The sequence below is a fragment of the Ceratocystis lukuohia genome (genome assembly GCF_044167205.1).
Source record: "Ceratocystis lukuohia strain C4212 chromosome Unknown Supercontig4_pilon, whole genome shotgun sequence".
NCBI classification, from domain to species: domain Eukaryota; kingdom Fungi; phylum Ascomycota; class Sordariomycetes; order Microascales; family Ceratocystidaceae; genus Ceratocystis; species Ceratocystis lukuohia.
This window is the reverse complement of record NW_027263523.1, coordinates 2,134,944-2,150,945: the sequence shown is the minus strand read 5'-3', so window position 1 is coordinate 2,150,945 and position 16,002 is coordinate 2,134,944. Positions and strand designations below refer to the sequence as shown.

Sequence of the window (16,002 nt, the reverse complement as noted above, 5' to 3'; positions counted from 1 at the left end):
CTTCACAGCATAGGACGAAACCATTCTATGGTTAAGGTTCTATGAGCGAGACTCATAACCGGACTCTTTGGGGTGTGATACATGGAAAAACTGGTACCAGCCCATTTAACTCCATCGTGTTTAAACAAACATATTCTAGACGTTATGGTTGAACTATATACTCAGGGGGAAATGCGTATTCTATTGAGGAACTGCCTAGAAATAACTCCTACATAGTGACATGGAGCCAATGTCCTCATTCTACACTCATCAGCAATTGCAGATCGAACACTTTGTATACATCTACCGAAGAGCTGAGAAGCGTACGCAGTATCTAAAACCAGGAGTTGTAGCCGAGGGCCTTGCGGGACATGCCATACATGCAGGCTAAACGATATGTTAGCTAGATAACTTTCTAGGTAGGAGTATTGTAGGGCACATACCAGCAGTGGTTCCGAAGAGAATAGCGGTGTACGGGGCAACAAGCAGACCGCTGCGGGGGCTCTGTATGCAACAAAAATGTGAGTATGATGTGACAGATTCGAGATGATGAGGGCCATGATGCATAGAAGTTGGGTACATCAGAAAACACATACGATCTTCCAGAGACGGGTGTGGTTCTTGTAGGCGGCCTGATAGGTCTTTTGGAGGGTGGGCACCCGGTTCTTAGCATCGACGAAGCTGTTAATCCGAGAAATTTGTTAGTCAAGAGTCCGTGGCGGTACAATAATGATGTTTTTCTTGATCGCAAGACTGGAAAAGTGGAAGGACGAAAGTGCCAATTGGAAAGACAGGTAGTTGGGAAACACATGTGTTTAAAGTGCGAGGGTCTCGTACGCCATTTTGGGATTATAAACTTGTGCTTGCAGCTTGGTAATTGGGAGATATGAATAGTGGTCGCGAGGAGATTTGCGATAATAATCTTTGATCTATATTGGCTTCAAAAGTCACACCATGAGAAAGTCATTTCAGCCGTGTGATGAAAGTGGTGTAGTGATGCATAGTTTCAGCCACACTGTGGCACAGCCACGTGACCGACCCACATCACATATTTATACCTAGTCCTAGAATTCTCTGTAGATAGATTAAAATGAATATATTCTCTATGCAAAATCACCACAACAGGTTATGAGCCCTTAACTCGATCGATTCAGATACCCTCCATTCCTAGATTTACCATCCGCTCTACACAATAGCGACAGTGCACAAGTACAATTTTCAAACCTCACACGATTTTCAAATTTTGAGTTAAAACCAACCCAACCACCATGGCCAACAAGACTCTTGCACCTGGCATCTCTGTCCACCCGGCTACACTCGCTACCTCTCGAACATGGCTTCAGAATAAGGAAGAATCAGTTGACCCCACAGCAGTCAGGAACTGGATCCTGGACTTGGAACTTCCGACCATCGACGAGGTTCCGTACAGCAAGTGGTGCAAGAAATTCCAGGATGCCATCATCATCACGAAAACGTCGGCTTTGTTTGATGAAGCTAAGTTGGAAGATCAGACAACCCAGATTCTTGTATCTCGGAACACCTGGCGCAAAGAGCTGAGTCGATGCGCGCCGTTGCGGTCGGCTGCGGAAGACGCTCCGTTTCCCGACATTCTGCGCTCGATACACAAGAGGTGCAAGGATTCGGAAGTTGCTACCACTGCTGTTGCCTACCTGGAAGTGAACTCTCAGAGGTTGACCAGTCTCAACGATTTAGGGAAGTTCATTTCCTACCTTCGGCCCCGCGTACCTCTATGCGAAATCAAGATACCGAGCTTCTCTGATTCTTTAGCTATATTTGTATACTCCCAGTTGGTTGAGTTCGACAGGGCTGTGGCAGAGAAGGTACTTGAGTGCGGTACGTCGGATGAAATTTTTACCGAGTTGACTGAACTGGAATCCAAGCTCGTGTCGTCTGAGTCAAAGCAAAAGTGCGGCTACTGTGGCAAAAATGGTCATGTGGAGAAAGTGTGCAGGCAGAAGAAACGGGCTGGGAAGAAGGACTCTGAGAAAACGAAAGGGAATGACAAGCCAACTCCGAAGGTTAACTCGCTTCGATACACTGGGGAGATTCTTATAGACTCCGGTGCAGATACGTCAGTCCTACCAAACAGAGAACAATTTTCCACCTACTTCCCTTCAACTTCCTTTGCAGAGGCCCTGGGTGGCACAAACGTGAAATGTTTGGGCCAAGGCACCTTTGAATTCCCTGATGACCAGGGAGCTCTTATCAAAATTGAAAATGTTATACACGTTCCTGGTGCTCAACCCCTCGTGTCTGAAGGACAACTTGAACGGCTTGGATACAGGTGGAATGTCCATCCCGATGACACCAATTTTTTGGACAACCGTCGGGGCTCCACCTTATCAACGCTCTGGAGGGGACTCAGGAAATGGTACAATGTACTTCCCAAGGTTTCAGCCTTGAAGGCCACGACAGACTGGCATCATGTGTTCGCACATATTAACAACCACTACGTTCAACGTACCCTCGCACAACACGGATTGAAAGCGGTACTAGACAGCGAGAAATGTCAATCTTGCATCAAGGCGAAGATCACACACAGCCCGACGTCCTCGACAGGGTTACGTCGATCGAATCAAGCCCTTGAGTACTTACATCTAGATCTGGTTGGAGGTCAGAATTCCCTACCACCCGCAACATCCTCGACCGACTTCCCACTTGCCAATCAGTTTTTGCTGGTAGTAGATGAACACTCCTTGTACAGGTGGGCGTTTCCTGTTCACAGCAAGAAGGACGTGTCGATACTGATAGAGACACTCCTTGACCAACTCAAGAATCAGATGGGTCGTTATCCAAAAACATTACACTCTGATGATGCCTCTGAGTTTAAGAGCAGTCAATGTCTTCTACTAGCTGAACGGCGCGGCATTACATGGAGTCGAAGTGCAGGCTACGCACACGAACAAAACGGTATCGTTGAAAGAAGCGTTCGCACTGTCTGTGAGTCACTCTGCGCGACTCACGAAAGCGCAAGCCTCCCCAGCAGGCTTTGGCCAGAAACACTGCAGGGCATCCTATACATTCTGAACAGGACAGCCAACTCAGTGGCCAAAACCTCTCCATACCAGGTGCTTTACGGCAAACTTCCGGATATCAGCCACCTTCATCCTATCGGTTGCCGTGCATTCTGGCCGATAGAAGTGAAAAAGAGGGATAAGATTCAACCGAAGGCCACATCTGGCATACTTCTCGGTTTCCATTCCTCAAACTCCTACTATGTCCTGGAAGATGGACCCAACAAGCGTGTCATCTCGCGACGTGACGTTACGTTTATAGATAGTGAGTTTCCCCTAAAGTCGCAAGTTATGGCTCTGAAAAGTCGGATGGAATTTCCCGTCGCCCAGGCGCTCTCCGGTCCTGAGAAGGATAAGTGGCTGGAAGCCATGCACAAAGAAGTACAGACCCTCGAGTCGTTTGACTCATGGGAAGTAGTTCCAGCGCATTCAGCTCCACGTCGACCGATGAACAGCAAATGGGTTCTTCAAAAGAAAGAAGATGGGTCATTCAAAGCTAGATGGTGTGCCTGCGGCTACGACGAAGAGATACACACAGATATAAGCGCTGAAGTCTTGAATGGCGTATCGCTCAGGATGATGTTAGCCCTAGCCGCCTCGCGTGATCTGGTGTGTCATCACATAGACGTCAAGTCGGCATTCCTCAACGCAGAATTGGACAACCCAGAGTACATAAAACCACCTGCGCACATGGGCTTCCCTAAGGACCACGTACTCAAGCTGAAGAAAGCTGTATATGGTCTAAGGTCTGCACCCAAGCGCTGGCAGGAGACGCTGAACAAACGTCTTGTGGACATTGGCTTTACACCATTGAAGAATGACAAGACGATATTCTTCAACGGTACAACTTGGATTGCGGTATATGTCGACGACATGCTCGTTATGTCCAAAGAAGTCAGTGATACACTTGACGCAATCTCCAGTTTGTCTAACACCCTCCAACTACGTGATCTCGGTCCAGTGTCCTCCTTTCTCGGGATTAAGGTGGAACATTTGCCTACAGCATTAGGCATTAGCCAGAAGCCAAAGATCGAGAAGTTGGTTGAGAAGATGAATCTCTCTCAGTGCAGAGGAGCATCGTTACCGATCAGCGACGACAATCTCATCGATCAGGAATCTGAGCTACTCTCGGAAAGCGAACACGAACGGTATCGAAGTATTGTTGGGTCCCTGCTCCACATTTCACTTTTTTCGCGACCAGACATATCATACACGGTGATGAGGCTTTCATCAAGGACACACAATCCCACGACCTCGTGTCTCCAGGCACTTAAACACTGCTTGAGATACTTACACAGGTCGAAGGATTATTCACTTGTGTTCCGCAAGAATCCCGACCATGATATTCAGGCGTCTACGGACAGCAGCTGGGGTAACAATGTTTCCCCACACGCTATTTCAGGCAACGTATTCACGATAAACGGGTCAGCGATTATGTGGAGGGCGCGCAAGCAGACCCTTACAGCGCAGAGTACCTGCGAGGCTGAGTATGTCGCTGCAGCTGGACTGGCAACTACGGCCACATGGCTAAAGCCGCTTTTTGAAGAGGTGTTTCAAATCGAGGAGGAGGCGCCGATTGATACGCAGATGGACAACCAAAGCGCCTTGGCGGTTGCCAACGGCTCGAAAGTATCCACGCGTAACAGGCATTTCCTCATCAAGCAGACATCTCTGAGAGAGGCGATACAAGCAGGTGTGATCAAAGTCACATATACTCCCACTGACCAAATGATTGCGGACGGGCTGACAAAGGCGTTGCCCAAGGCAAAATTTGAGGAATTCTTGTGTCGATTAGGCATGAGAAAGGGGGAGTGTAGTGATGCATAGTTTCAGCCACACTGTGGCACAGCCACGTGACCGACCCACATCACATATTTATACCTAGTCCTAGAATTCTCTGTAGATAGATTAAAATGAATATATTCTCTATGCAAAATCACCACAACAAGTGGGACTTTGATGACTAAGCTGTAATGGCTAAAAATGGGACAGGCCTTCGTAGGTAAAGTGGTTCTTCCCAGACGACTTGGCTTGGTTTTTAAGGACCATGAAATCAGAATAAAGAGAGACAGAAAGACCATCAACTCCTATTTCAATCTACATCTGGGGTCTCCAATCAATGAGGAGGCTTAAGGAAGCTCTATGGGCCAAGTTTCTAGAACTGCGATTTTGTCCTTGTGGTTGAGAGAATGAGCCTGCGCTCTCCTCACCCTTGCATTTGGACATGGCCATGTTCTCAGCTTAGGACATTAGGTTATCAAGTCTACCGACAGCAGTATTCTACGCATAGCGCGACTGCTAATGCCGATGCTTCCATATCTTCGCCTCAATTTCAAGACCTGCCGTCATTTTTTTATCGGAAGCATCCGATCCAAGATAAAAATCCAACACCATTACCGACGGTACCATCACCATCACCAACGATAATCCTTTCGTCACTGCCTCTAAGGCCTGAAGCAAAACCGATTAAGCACAAACCAGTGCCATTACCTCGAACTCCAGATAAATCTTTGTATGGAAAATGGAGGTTTATTTTGGAGGACAATGACAGGGTCCGTTCCGAACTTTCGGAAGTATCGTCTAATGGGGGCATACTATTGATTGATCACCCTGATTGGTGTGATGACGTTGCTCTTTGGGCTTGCTTGCTAGATGTTTCTCTAAGATGGAACCGCAGAAAAGGTGCCGCAAAAGTCCTCAAGCTATTCTTGGCTCGACAACCCGATATTGCGCTAGATGGCCAGATTGCCGACTTCTTCTGGGATTCAATGACTGCCGTAGCTTTGGATTGTGACCAGGATTTTCATCAATTGGTTAGAGTTGCCAACAAAGTCGTTCAAGTCCGCAACGCGGCGTGGCCTCGGTTATATGCCACAAGTGTCCGCTTCTTCTTTGAAAACAAGAGATACACCGATGCTGTGGAGTTCCATAAAATGCTGGCGCCAATGTTCGACCCAGGCCCTCTAGTATTTGCCGACATCATAACTCGGTTCGTGATAAATCATGATACCGAATGCCAAGCAGCTCTGAAGTCTATATACTCGCATAGCAATTATCGCGATTTGTATGATAAGATTGTTCCACTGCTCCATCGCCGTGGAAAAGAGGTTGCTGCTCGAGATTGGCGGTCCTTATTTCTGCAGTATCATGATAGGCCTAGATCAATGGTTTCTAGTCCATTTATTCGATTCCTCAATCGATACTTCCCCAACGAAGGCCTTTGCGAAGAAGAAATGATGGTATTAAACCCTCCATCTACTTCACGAAACTCTGTTCCGGTATCTCCTGGGCGCGGGACTATGGCTAACTCAGCGGACTATGTTTGCAATAAACCTCCTCCAAACGATAGGCTCATTGCAAGGTGGTTTGCTAGTGAATGGTCTAGCATTGGGTTTTCATTCACAGTGATTCAGAAGCTGGGGGTTAAGCAGATTGGTTCGTTTTCATTGCAGTCCTTAGGCCTACGCTGCAACTCCTGTCTTGAGCTTTTGTCCTGGGTGAAAGAGCTCAAGGGTCTTGGAATTACAGTAACACAGTCAAACTACTCTAGCGTCGTTTTGAGAGCAGCACGGAGCAAAAATGACCAACAGCTCCTCGAAATCTTACAAAGCGATGTTCATCCTGATGTGTTTGAAGACGTTCCTACACTTCAAAAAATATTAACGGCGAGTGCCGCCATTGGAGATTGGAGTAAGCACCGTCTATTCACGATCATACTTGCGCATCTCACAGAAGACGTTACTCCTAGGCTATATCGCCATGCTCTAATGCGCTGCTTTAAAAGTCCTCATAGGTGGGCAGCAGCTTTTCGTCTTTTACAAAATGACACTTGCAATTCCACCAGAATCCGACTGTCAGTCTTCAATACCTTCATGAATACCCTAATTGATGATTCTCGGAGGAAGAGCTCAGCTGGATTCCGTGTTTATAGTGGCGTGGCAGTGTCCATTTGCTTGGATGCAATGGAACGTGGGTACGCTATACCTTCAAAAATCTGGGCCATTATATTGTCATCTTTAGCGCGAACTAGCCAGCTCAAAGAAATCGAATCAATTAGTGAGCAGCTTGTTTCCTACTACACGAAGCTTCAACAAGGAGGGAGGGTTATTCGGGTGCATTCTTCAGATGCCATATTCCGAAGGCAAGAACAACCAAAACAATATCGGAGAACAGCCTTCCCTGCTTCAACATCATTCTCCAGCAAGTATCATCCCCTTCGCCTTATTTTCAATGAAAGAGTCGTCATAGATATCTTATCATCTGGGTTTCGTTCACCCCTTGGTCGACCAGAGGCTGCCTATGCAGACAAAATGTCCGTTTTTTCTTCGCAGCCCCCTCCACCTTCGGCCTTTGGGCCTGCTGCCGGTCTGCGTCTTTTGCGCATTTTGCACGAATATGGTGTGCCAATTCAAAAGAGCTTTGTGCAATCTGCTATTACTTATGCAGTCCTTGATTGGAAGCCTAAGCCTTGGAAGATTGAGTACTCTCTCCTCTTGACAAAACATTGGAGGGCGTATTCTCTACAGGATATCAAGGTTATGTGTGACAAAGCATGGGGAAGTGAAATTATTCCATCTATAGCTAATTTCCGCGAAGCAGTAACAGAAGCAAGGACGAATATTGTGGAAAGCAAGAGAGCGAGGGATGAAGAATACAAGAGAATGGCTCGGCAGTTCTACAAAAGATAGTCTTGAGATCAAGAACAAATATCAAGTATTAAGTGCGCCATGACATGTGATGCGAGCGGTGTTCTTTTGCCTTTCTCTATATCTTTCTTCCTGGATCTAAGAATGGGCGGACTCGTTAAATTAGAGCGAAAAGATATGCTGATTTTTTGGAATCAGAGTCCCTTTGATGCTAATACTGAGAGTGAATTTTCACCAGATGGGGAAATCTAGAAAGAAACTTTCTGTTATTCGCCTAATAATAGCAAATGTAATTTCTTGATTAACAAACGGCTATTTTAGCTGTTCTTCTTAGGTTTGATGACCAAAAGAATAATGGCTGCTACTATCAAGAGCAAAAGTAGTAAAATAATCTTCCGTTTAATATGTTGTTTCTGGTACCCAGAGGCCACCACAAGTTCTTTTTCCGCTGCTTTTATATCCACTGCCATACGCTCAACATTATAGTCAATTCGATCTAGCATCGTTCCTTGATCGATGACCATGGTTTGAAGATCTCGAAATAAATCAGACAGTTCTATAATGCTTTGCGCAATCTCTTCAATCTCCCGTTCGCGTTGAGATATTATAGCATCATTTGCGCCGCGGGATTTCTGTAGCTGCTTCTGTTCTGATATACCACGCAATGTTGACTGGCAGAATGAACGGTCGGCATCGGACTCAAATAAGGACGGGTCGGCGTTATATGCTTGAGAGTTTGGATTTGGTGAGGCAGAACGATCCCCTATCCCACTCATGCCACGGAGTTCTTCGATCATATTGGCGTTAATATAATTATTTTAACAGAAAACAAGACACATGTCTCGACTTACTTTTAAGATACAGGCTCTGTTTCTTGCGGAAGCTCGCACTGGCTTCTTGCACCCTACTAGCCAAAGATATTTGTATATTCTTTGCCATAGTTTCCTCAGCACGGGTCAAAGTTCCGGCATCTTGAGACTCTGTGACCATATGCCCGATGCGCTGAATACATCGATGACACTCGTGGAATCTTCGTGTTATACTCTGAGTAAGTTTCTCAATCTCGATCTCTTGTTCTCTTTTAGCTTCTTCGTCATTAAATCCAGGAAGAACATGCTTTTGATGTAATCGCTCTAATGTTTGCCCTTTGCGCGCAATGTCTCCGATGATTTCCGTTATCTCGTCTGAAACATCAGCCCATCGAGGAGGAAGAAGGTCCATTTCAATGACAGCATCACCGTCATCTTCAAAAGCTCCAGCAGACAAAAGACCCCGTCGATCATCTGATACCGCGCTGCTAGTTCCGGGAAAAGTATCGGGAATGGGGCTGCCAAGTCGGCCTATCGGGTTCGACGCATATTTGGATCGTTTCGTGGGATGGTGAGCATAGGATTGGCGATAGGAAATATAACTACAGGGGCCATTTCTTAGTTATGCGCCGGTGATTTTGAAAGGGTAATTCCCACGTACAGATTCGTGCGGTCACGCCACATAGCAGACGCCTGGGTTTCCGATATGGTTTGAAATGTGAGGGCTATAATCCACGTTTAATGATGTGTAGCCCTATAGATTTAATGGGACGGCTAAGTGTTAGTGTCGAATCGCGACACGCTAATCAATGCGACCGACTTGTGGTCCTTGGTAATGAACAAGAATAAGTCAAGATGTTGTATCGTTGAAGGCGTCAAGATAGGTAGGTGGATGGAACGTAAATGGCAAGTTTAGGTAGTCGAGGCGCAAAAGCTACTGGTTGCTAGGGAGAAGGGTATGACAGAAAGAAGAGATTGAGCAAATACACGAACAAACAGCCGGTAGACTTGTGATGTCTTATGGGAGTTATTTTTTTGCAAGTTTGACAACGAGTTCGGGACACTATGCATAGATAAAAACAGCTATAACTACGCAACTCGTCATGGCAAAGCTCTAAGCTTTTGTTTGGTTAATCTGGCCATGGCCTGTCCTGTCACTAGTGGATTAACTGATATTTATCCGTAAATACTCCGGATGAGCTTATCATCCACCAGATCGTAGCCAAGAGTGGATATAGGCTTCCCTCGAAATACACAAAATGTGTAGTAGACCCAAACAATCTAGAAAATATGTGATAATTAGGGAGAAAAAGAGGAGGTGTCCCACGTCATGTCGTGCGAGGTGGGAGATCACGTGAAGTCGTTATCTTTAATCATCTTCGTATGATAAAATAAACCCCCATTGCCTTCGTTCCAGCCAAACGAGCGATCCAAGCTCACTAAACGGAGCCCCGCAACAGCGGAATGGAATGTATAGCACCCGGGGAGAAATTGTCAAGTCAACCTTCTTTATTGGTCGGAGCGGGGATCACAAACGAATAGAAAACACGTATATGCACAACGCGTAATTGAGATTAGGACCCAAGTTGATTTTTCTTTCAAGACTGTGCAAGCCTAGGCTTATGCATTCTGTAAACATTACTCCGATTCCGGGTCAAGCACAAAATGAGGGGTCTATTTCGAAACATATCATGTGGTGAGTTCAAGAAGAATAGGATAAATAAAAGATCATAAAGTATAGATTTGCCTTGTTGAGCCACATACAGCTAGGTACCAGTAGCAAAGTTAGGAGAGGCACCAAGAGGTTTTTCTGGGTCCGCTTAACTAACCCCCCTAAACCTAAACACATATATTATTCCCTCTGCACTTGTCTTCGGCCCCCCCCCCCCTTCCCTTCTTGTCGGATCCCCAATTCACATCCAGCTCCTCTGGACTTCTTCCCTTTACTTCAATCCAAAGAAAACTGTACTTGTCTTTTTTCACGACCTCCTACAACCACTTTTACAACAACAATTTATACGAAGAACATCTGTACTCCAATCCACAATGGTAAGTCTTCTCATTTTTTAAAAACATGCTATTAAAGATGCTAGAGCTTTCAAAATTCATCAGTTTTGGATGCCTAGACACTCCAAACCAACGCTGCTGGCTTCTGGAGGGGTCACCGAGCTTCTATACAGACTGATTTCTAACCCCCATACCAAGAGAGTCATCGCAAAGCTAACTATGTATTTTCTCCATTGTTATAGGCTGATTCTCTCACTGAAGACCAGGTCTCTGAGTTTAAGGAGGCCTTCTCCCTGTTTGTAAGTTGGTGACCATAGCTTGTCGACGTTCAAGCTATCCCATTCCACGACCTCAAAAATGAATATTCGTGTTACCTCTGCAACTCTGTCTCGCGATACCTATTCTAACTAAACCCATCACAACAATTAGGACAAGGACGGCGATGGTTAGTAGCCTTTCCCCCCATGAACCCGCAATTTACGAGCCACCGATATTCCACCTCAGATGCGCACTTCGCCACGATCAAACTCTCGGCTTCCAAATGCCTACTTGCGCCAATGTTGGTAACGGGTCTTTTGGTTTTCCTTGACTCTTGCTACCTTCATCACATGCTGCGTCGTCGTTAATGCCTAATTAAAATTTGTCCAACACAAAGCGATAAACTCTTACTGATGGTCATTTTGTATACAGGCCAGATCACCACCAAGGAGCTCGGCACCGTCATGCGCTCGCTGGGCCAAAATCCCTCAGAGTCTGAACTTCAGGATATGATCAACGAGGTTGATGCAGACAACAACGGCACCATTGACTTTCCGGGTACGTTGCCAACAATGATAGCGATTTAGAAGCCTAGATATCGACTAGCCTAGCTAACCCCGCCTTCAGAGTTCCTGACTATGATGGCGCGCAAGATGAAGGACACCGATTCCGAAGAGGAGATTCGTGAGGCCTTCAAGGTCTTTGACCGCGACAACAACGGTTTCATCTCTGCTGCTGAGCTGCGTCATGTCATGACTTCCATTGGCGAGAAGCTTACTGACGAAGAGGTCGATGAGATGATTCACGAAGCCGACGAGGACGGCGATGGTCGTATTGACTGTAAGCTCCCCCACCCCACTCTTCCACGTTACATCGCAACAACATGGTTAATCAAACACAATGCTAATATGGTCATTGCTTCAGACAATGAGTTTGTCCAGTTGATGATGCAGAAATAAGGAAATGGGTTAGAACAATACTATAGCTATTGCATTTGCGTTTATTTGTGAAGTACCTGATCGTTCTGTATGAAGACTTCACTGCTTTTGATATACAAACTAATTTTTTTTCTAATGTTGCCAATACCTGTCGATGTGCATGTACGCTCATGTTGGGATAGGACTTGGGTCACTCGTAAGCGTGTAACACCGCCTTAATATTGTTCAGTCCTGAGCCCCGCATTAGGTGGTGGGAATCAGCGACCATGATTCGTGGCATTTACTAGTATTATGTACATATATGTACATGTCACGAGATAAAAAAAAATGATTCAACCTGATATATAGACATGTTTTTTAGTTTGCCTGATCACCAAGGAGGCAAGCCAGGCCACACAAAGCCTAACTGATGCATCTTAGAGTCCATGATCTTGTTGGTAGCCAACCCAACGTGCCAGTCTCTTTTGCATTTCGTCTCATTGAAATGATAATAGTACCTTGGCATATAGATAGTTCGTATTGTATGCTTCTCCGTAAGGGGGCTTTGTGGCGTTCTCCTGAATGTGTTATGGCCAATTGTGGCTGACAATTCCGCCAACCAAAACGCTTAAACCTGGGCCTGAGCCTTGCAGGCTTTGCCTTGACGCTCTGGCCAGGTGTTGTGTTATAGTGCTGTGTCGAAAATCACAGCGCAACAAGTTCCCCACTATAACAGAGCATCAGCTTGAGCTACTTGGAATTTGGGACGCTATGCACTATGAAACGACGAAGTTCCATGAAGCCAGCCCTCCTCTGTAGCGGTAGTAGGCACTAACGCTTTCTTGATACAGGCTGGCGTAGTGGGCTGTAGGCCAGCTTCAGGTTACCACCCAAATTTATAGCGGCAAATTTACCACGAGAAATATCCTAGTACTACTCATAAGATGCAGCAAGTACACCTCATTCTTGTTCATGTTATTAGCCCGCCAACAAACCCCCTCTCACCCATTTCGTGGTCCACATTGAATATCGCCATCGTCTATGATATTGTATTTTTCAGTCATTCTTTCTACTCTTAATCTATCTATTCTTCCGCGATCTCCTTATTATTTTTGAACCTGCAAGCCGTCCATTATGGCTTCGTGTATGCTGCCCGCCTTGTTCATGATCCCCCTTTGCTTGTTCTCCTTTCCCCTACCTACCAGTCTTTGCGATATCAACGGCACAAAGACGATAGACTCATTCTTGTTTAGAGCTCCAATCCCAGTTGCTAACTTCTCGTCTTTCTAGTGAAGCAATTTATCCGCAATGTGCGGGCTGCCAAAACGATCGCCGACGAACGAGCCGTCATCCAGAAAGAAAGCGCTGCAATCCGAGCCAGTTTCCGAGAGGAGAGCGCCGACCACAGCATTCGGTATAGCCACACCTTACACTGATTGATTTGATGGTCCAAGTGCTCTATAGCATTCCGATTCCGCTGACACGGCTTCTTTGCCCTTCTAGTCGCAACAATGTCGCCAAGCTTCTATATCTCTTTACGCTAGGAGAACGCACCCACTTCGGCCAAATCGAATGCTTAAAGCTTCTAGCATCACCGCGATTTGCTGACAAGCGCCTTGGACATCTAGCCACTAGCTTGCTGCTTGATGAAAACCAAGAGGTCTTGACCTTGGTCACCAATTCCCTCCAAAAGTATGATTCCCGAGCCTGGGTTGCTATTAATTCAACACTGTTCACCGATGGTTGAGCTACGCTGACCTGTATTCTATAGTGACCTTGCGCACTCGAACCAATACATCGTTGGATTAGCTCTCTGCACTCTTGGAAACATTGCTTCTGTCGAAATGTCACGAGACCTGTTTCCAGAAATCGAAAACCTCATCACTACTGCGAACCCTTATATTAGCCGAAAGGCTGCACTCTGCGCTATGCGTATATGTCGCAAGGTGCCTGATCTTCAAGAGCATTTCATTGAAAAGGCAACTAAGCTACTTAGTGATCGCAACCATGGCGTCCTGCTTTGCGGCGTAACGCTAGTTTCTAGCATGTGCGAAGCCGATGAAGAGGAGGGAGGCGAGGAAGGCTTGGTTGAAAAGTTCCGTGAATACGTGCCTCATCTGGTCAAAATTCTCAAGAGTCTGGCGTCTTCTGGCTATAACCCAGAGCATGATGTTACTGGCATCTGTGACCCCTTTCTCCAAGTCAAGATCCTACGCCTACTGCGTGTCCTAGCCATTGGTGACTCTGAAACAAGCGAAAAGATCAATGACATTCTCGCTCAGGTGGCAACCAACACCGACTCAAGCAAAAATGTTGGCAATTCCATTCTATACGAAACCGTCCTCACTATTCTCGACATTGAGGCGGACTCTGGCCTACGTGTTTTAGGTGTCAACATCCTAGGCAAATTCTTGTCTAACCGTGACAACAACATCCGATATGTTGCTCTCAACACGCTGATAAAAGTGGTCGCTATTGAGCCAAATGCTGTGCAACGTCACCGCAACACAATCCTTGAGTGTCTTCGTGACCCTGATATCAGCATTAGACGCCGTGCCCTGGACCTTAGCTTCACTCTCATCAATGAAAGCAATGTACGTGTCTTGATTCGTGAGCTACTTGCTTTCTTAGAAGTTGCCGATAATGAATTCAAGCCGACCATGACCACCCAGATTGGCATTGCTGCTGATAAGTTTGGTCCAAACAAGAGATGGCACTTTGATACCATGCTACGTGTTCTAACACTTGCTGGCAACTATGTCAAAGAGCCTATTTTGTCCTCATTTATACGCTTAATTGCCACTACTTCAGAGCTTCAGACCTATGCTGTTCAAAAGCTCTTTGCCAACTTAAAGAAGGACATCACTCAAGAAAGTTTGACCCAGGCTGGTGCCTGGTGCATTGGCGAATATGCCGACGCACTATTGCGCGGCGGGCAATATGAAGAAGAGGAACTTGTGCAGGTTGTCAAGGAAGATGAGATTGTTGATCTACTTTCTCTCATTCTCAACAGCAGCTATGCCAATCGCGTGACAACAGAGTACATCGTGACGGCTCTGATGAAACTAACTACCCGCTTCACTGATGCTGGGCAGATTGAGCGCATTCGTCGGTCACTACAGACTCATCAAACCAGTTTGGATGTTGAGGTCCAGCAGCGTGCTGTTGAGTACAGTAATCTCTTTTCACACGATGAGATTAGACGAGGTGTTTTAGAGAAAATGCCAGCCCCACAGATCAAGGATGAATCCCGCGGTTTTAGTCAAGCCACGACTGGCAAGAAGTCTAAGGCTGCTAACCGACGGTCCAAAATTGTCAAGCCCACCGAGCAGGATCTCCTGTTCGACCTCATGGATTCAGGCGCATCACCTACATCCAATACCCCCACAAACACTACTTCCAACACCGATCTTTTAGCTGATATTCTGGGCGGTGCCTCAATCTCATCCCCAACTGCTTCGTCTCCTGCCCCGAGCTCTAATGTGAATGCCATCATGGACCTATTTGACTCGACTCCTTCTCCTGCTACCCCCGCTGGTACTGCTGCCCCTGCTCCCATGTCGAATATGGATGCAATGTCATCACTGGGAAGTGGTATGCCAGTTGCCACTACGGCGTCGCCAACTCCTACTGCAGCTCCTAGTCCATCTGAACATGTTTGCTACAACCAAAAGGACCTCCGCATTGCCTTCCATGTGCAGCGTTCAGCCGAAGGCTTGATTCAGGCTACTGCAAAATTTGCCAATACCTCTAGCTCAGCGTCCCTAAGTGGGATCAGTTTGCAGACCGCCGTACCCAAGTCTCAGAAACTGCAGTTGCTAGCGATTTCTAATGCCGACTTGGGGCCTGGCGGCGAGGCCACCCAAATCATCCGCGTTTCTGGATGCACAGGTGTAAGTCTTTTCCTCAGCTATTTCTTCCGCACCATGATTCTAACATTTCCGCAGGCCCTGAGATTACGTCTACGTCTTTCCTTTATGCACTCTGCCGGTGGTCCAGTACAGGAGCAATTCGCTTGGTCAGAGCCTGCATAATTCGAAGCTATATCAACACCAGCAGTTCATAATGATCACAAGAGCGACAATAACTTGTGACGTCGTACTTTTTTTTTGGAATACAAAATATCTTCAAAGGGCTATATGTTTATTTTCGTTCAATAAGAAGTTGTCCTTGAGATTGGCTTATTTCCACTCAATGTTTTCCCGTAACTTATGCAGTTTTCTTCACATGTGTTAAGCTATTCTCTGTAATAATACACATCTGCAACTCACATTCTAGAACATGACAAGTGTATAGCTACAAGCAGATTCTACCGAACGAATAGGGAAAGGGGCATCATCGATAAACATGC

General features: G+C 46.2%; 4 protein-coding genes across 4 annotated transcripts; 2 read left to right on the top strand and 2 right to left on the bottom strand.

Moving 5' to 3' along the window:
- Positions 1-313: 313 nt before the first annotated feature.
- HOO65_040515 (uncharacterized protein) lies at positions 314-821 on the bottom strand (the record flags this gene model as incomplete). The annotated part of the gene is made up of 4 exons (XM_071003047.1): positions 314-366; positions 423-483; positions 576-660; positions 817-821. The coding sequence occupies 4 exons, from the start codon at positions 819-821 to the stop codon at positions 314-316; spliced, it is 204 nt and encodes a 67-aa protein (XP_070859358.1).
- A 426-nt stretch (positions 822-1,247) lies between these two features.
- On the top strand, positions 1,248-7,702 carry HOO65_040514 (Retrovirus-related Pol polyprotein from transposon TNT 1-94; the record flags this gene model as incomplete). Its single annotated transcript, XM_071002452.1, has 7 exons — positions 1,248-4,162; positions 4,313-4,827; positions 5,007-5,016; positions 5,692-6,003; positions 6,064-6,704; positions 6,808-6,867; positions 7,035-7,702. 7 exons carry the CDS (start codon positions 1,248-1,250, stop codon positions 7,700-7,702), a joined length of 5,121 nt encoding a protein of 1,706 aa, XP_070859357.1.
- A 275-nt stretch (positions 7,703-7,977) lies between these two features.
- HOO65_040513 (syntaxin 16) lies at positions 7,978-9,153 on the bottom strand (the record flags this gene model as incomplete). The annotated part of the gene is made up of 3 exons (XM_071002884.1): positions 7,978-8,423; positions 8,512-9,071; positions 9,131-9,153. 3 exons carry the CDS (start codon positions 9,151-9,153, stop codon positions 7,978-7,980), a joined length of 1,029 nt encoding a protein of 342 aa, XP_070859356.1.
- Positions 9,154-10,515: 1,362 nt separating this feature from the next.
- On the top strand, positions 10,516-15,685 carry HOO65_040512 (AP-1 complex subunit gamma-1; the record flags this gene model as incomplete). The annotated part of the gene is made up of 9 exons (XM_071002469.1): positions 10,516-10,518; positions 10,719-10,775; positions 10,906-10,921; positions 11,167-11,292; positions 11,362-11,574; positions 12,942-13,065; positions 13,155-13,343; positions 13,423-15,544; positions 15,599-15,685. 9 exons carry the CDS (start codon positions 10,516-10,518, stop codon positions 15,683-15,685), a joined length of 2,937 nt encoding a protein of 978 aa, XP_070859355.1.
- Positions 15,686-16,002: the final 317 nt, after the last annotated feature.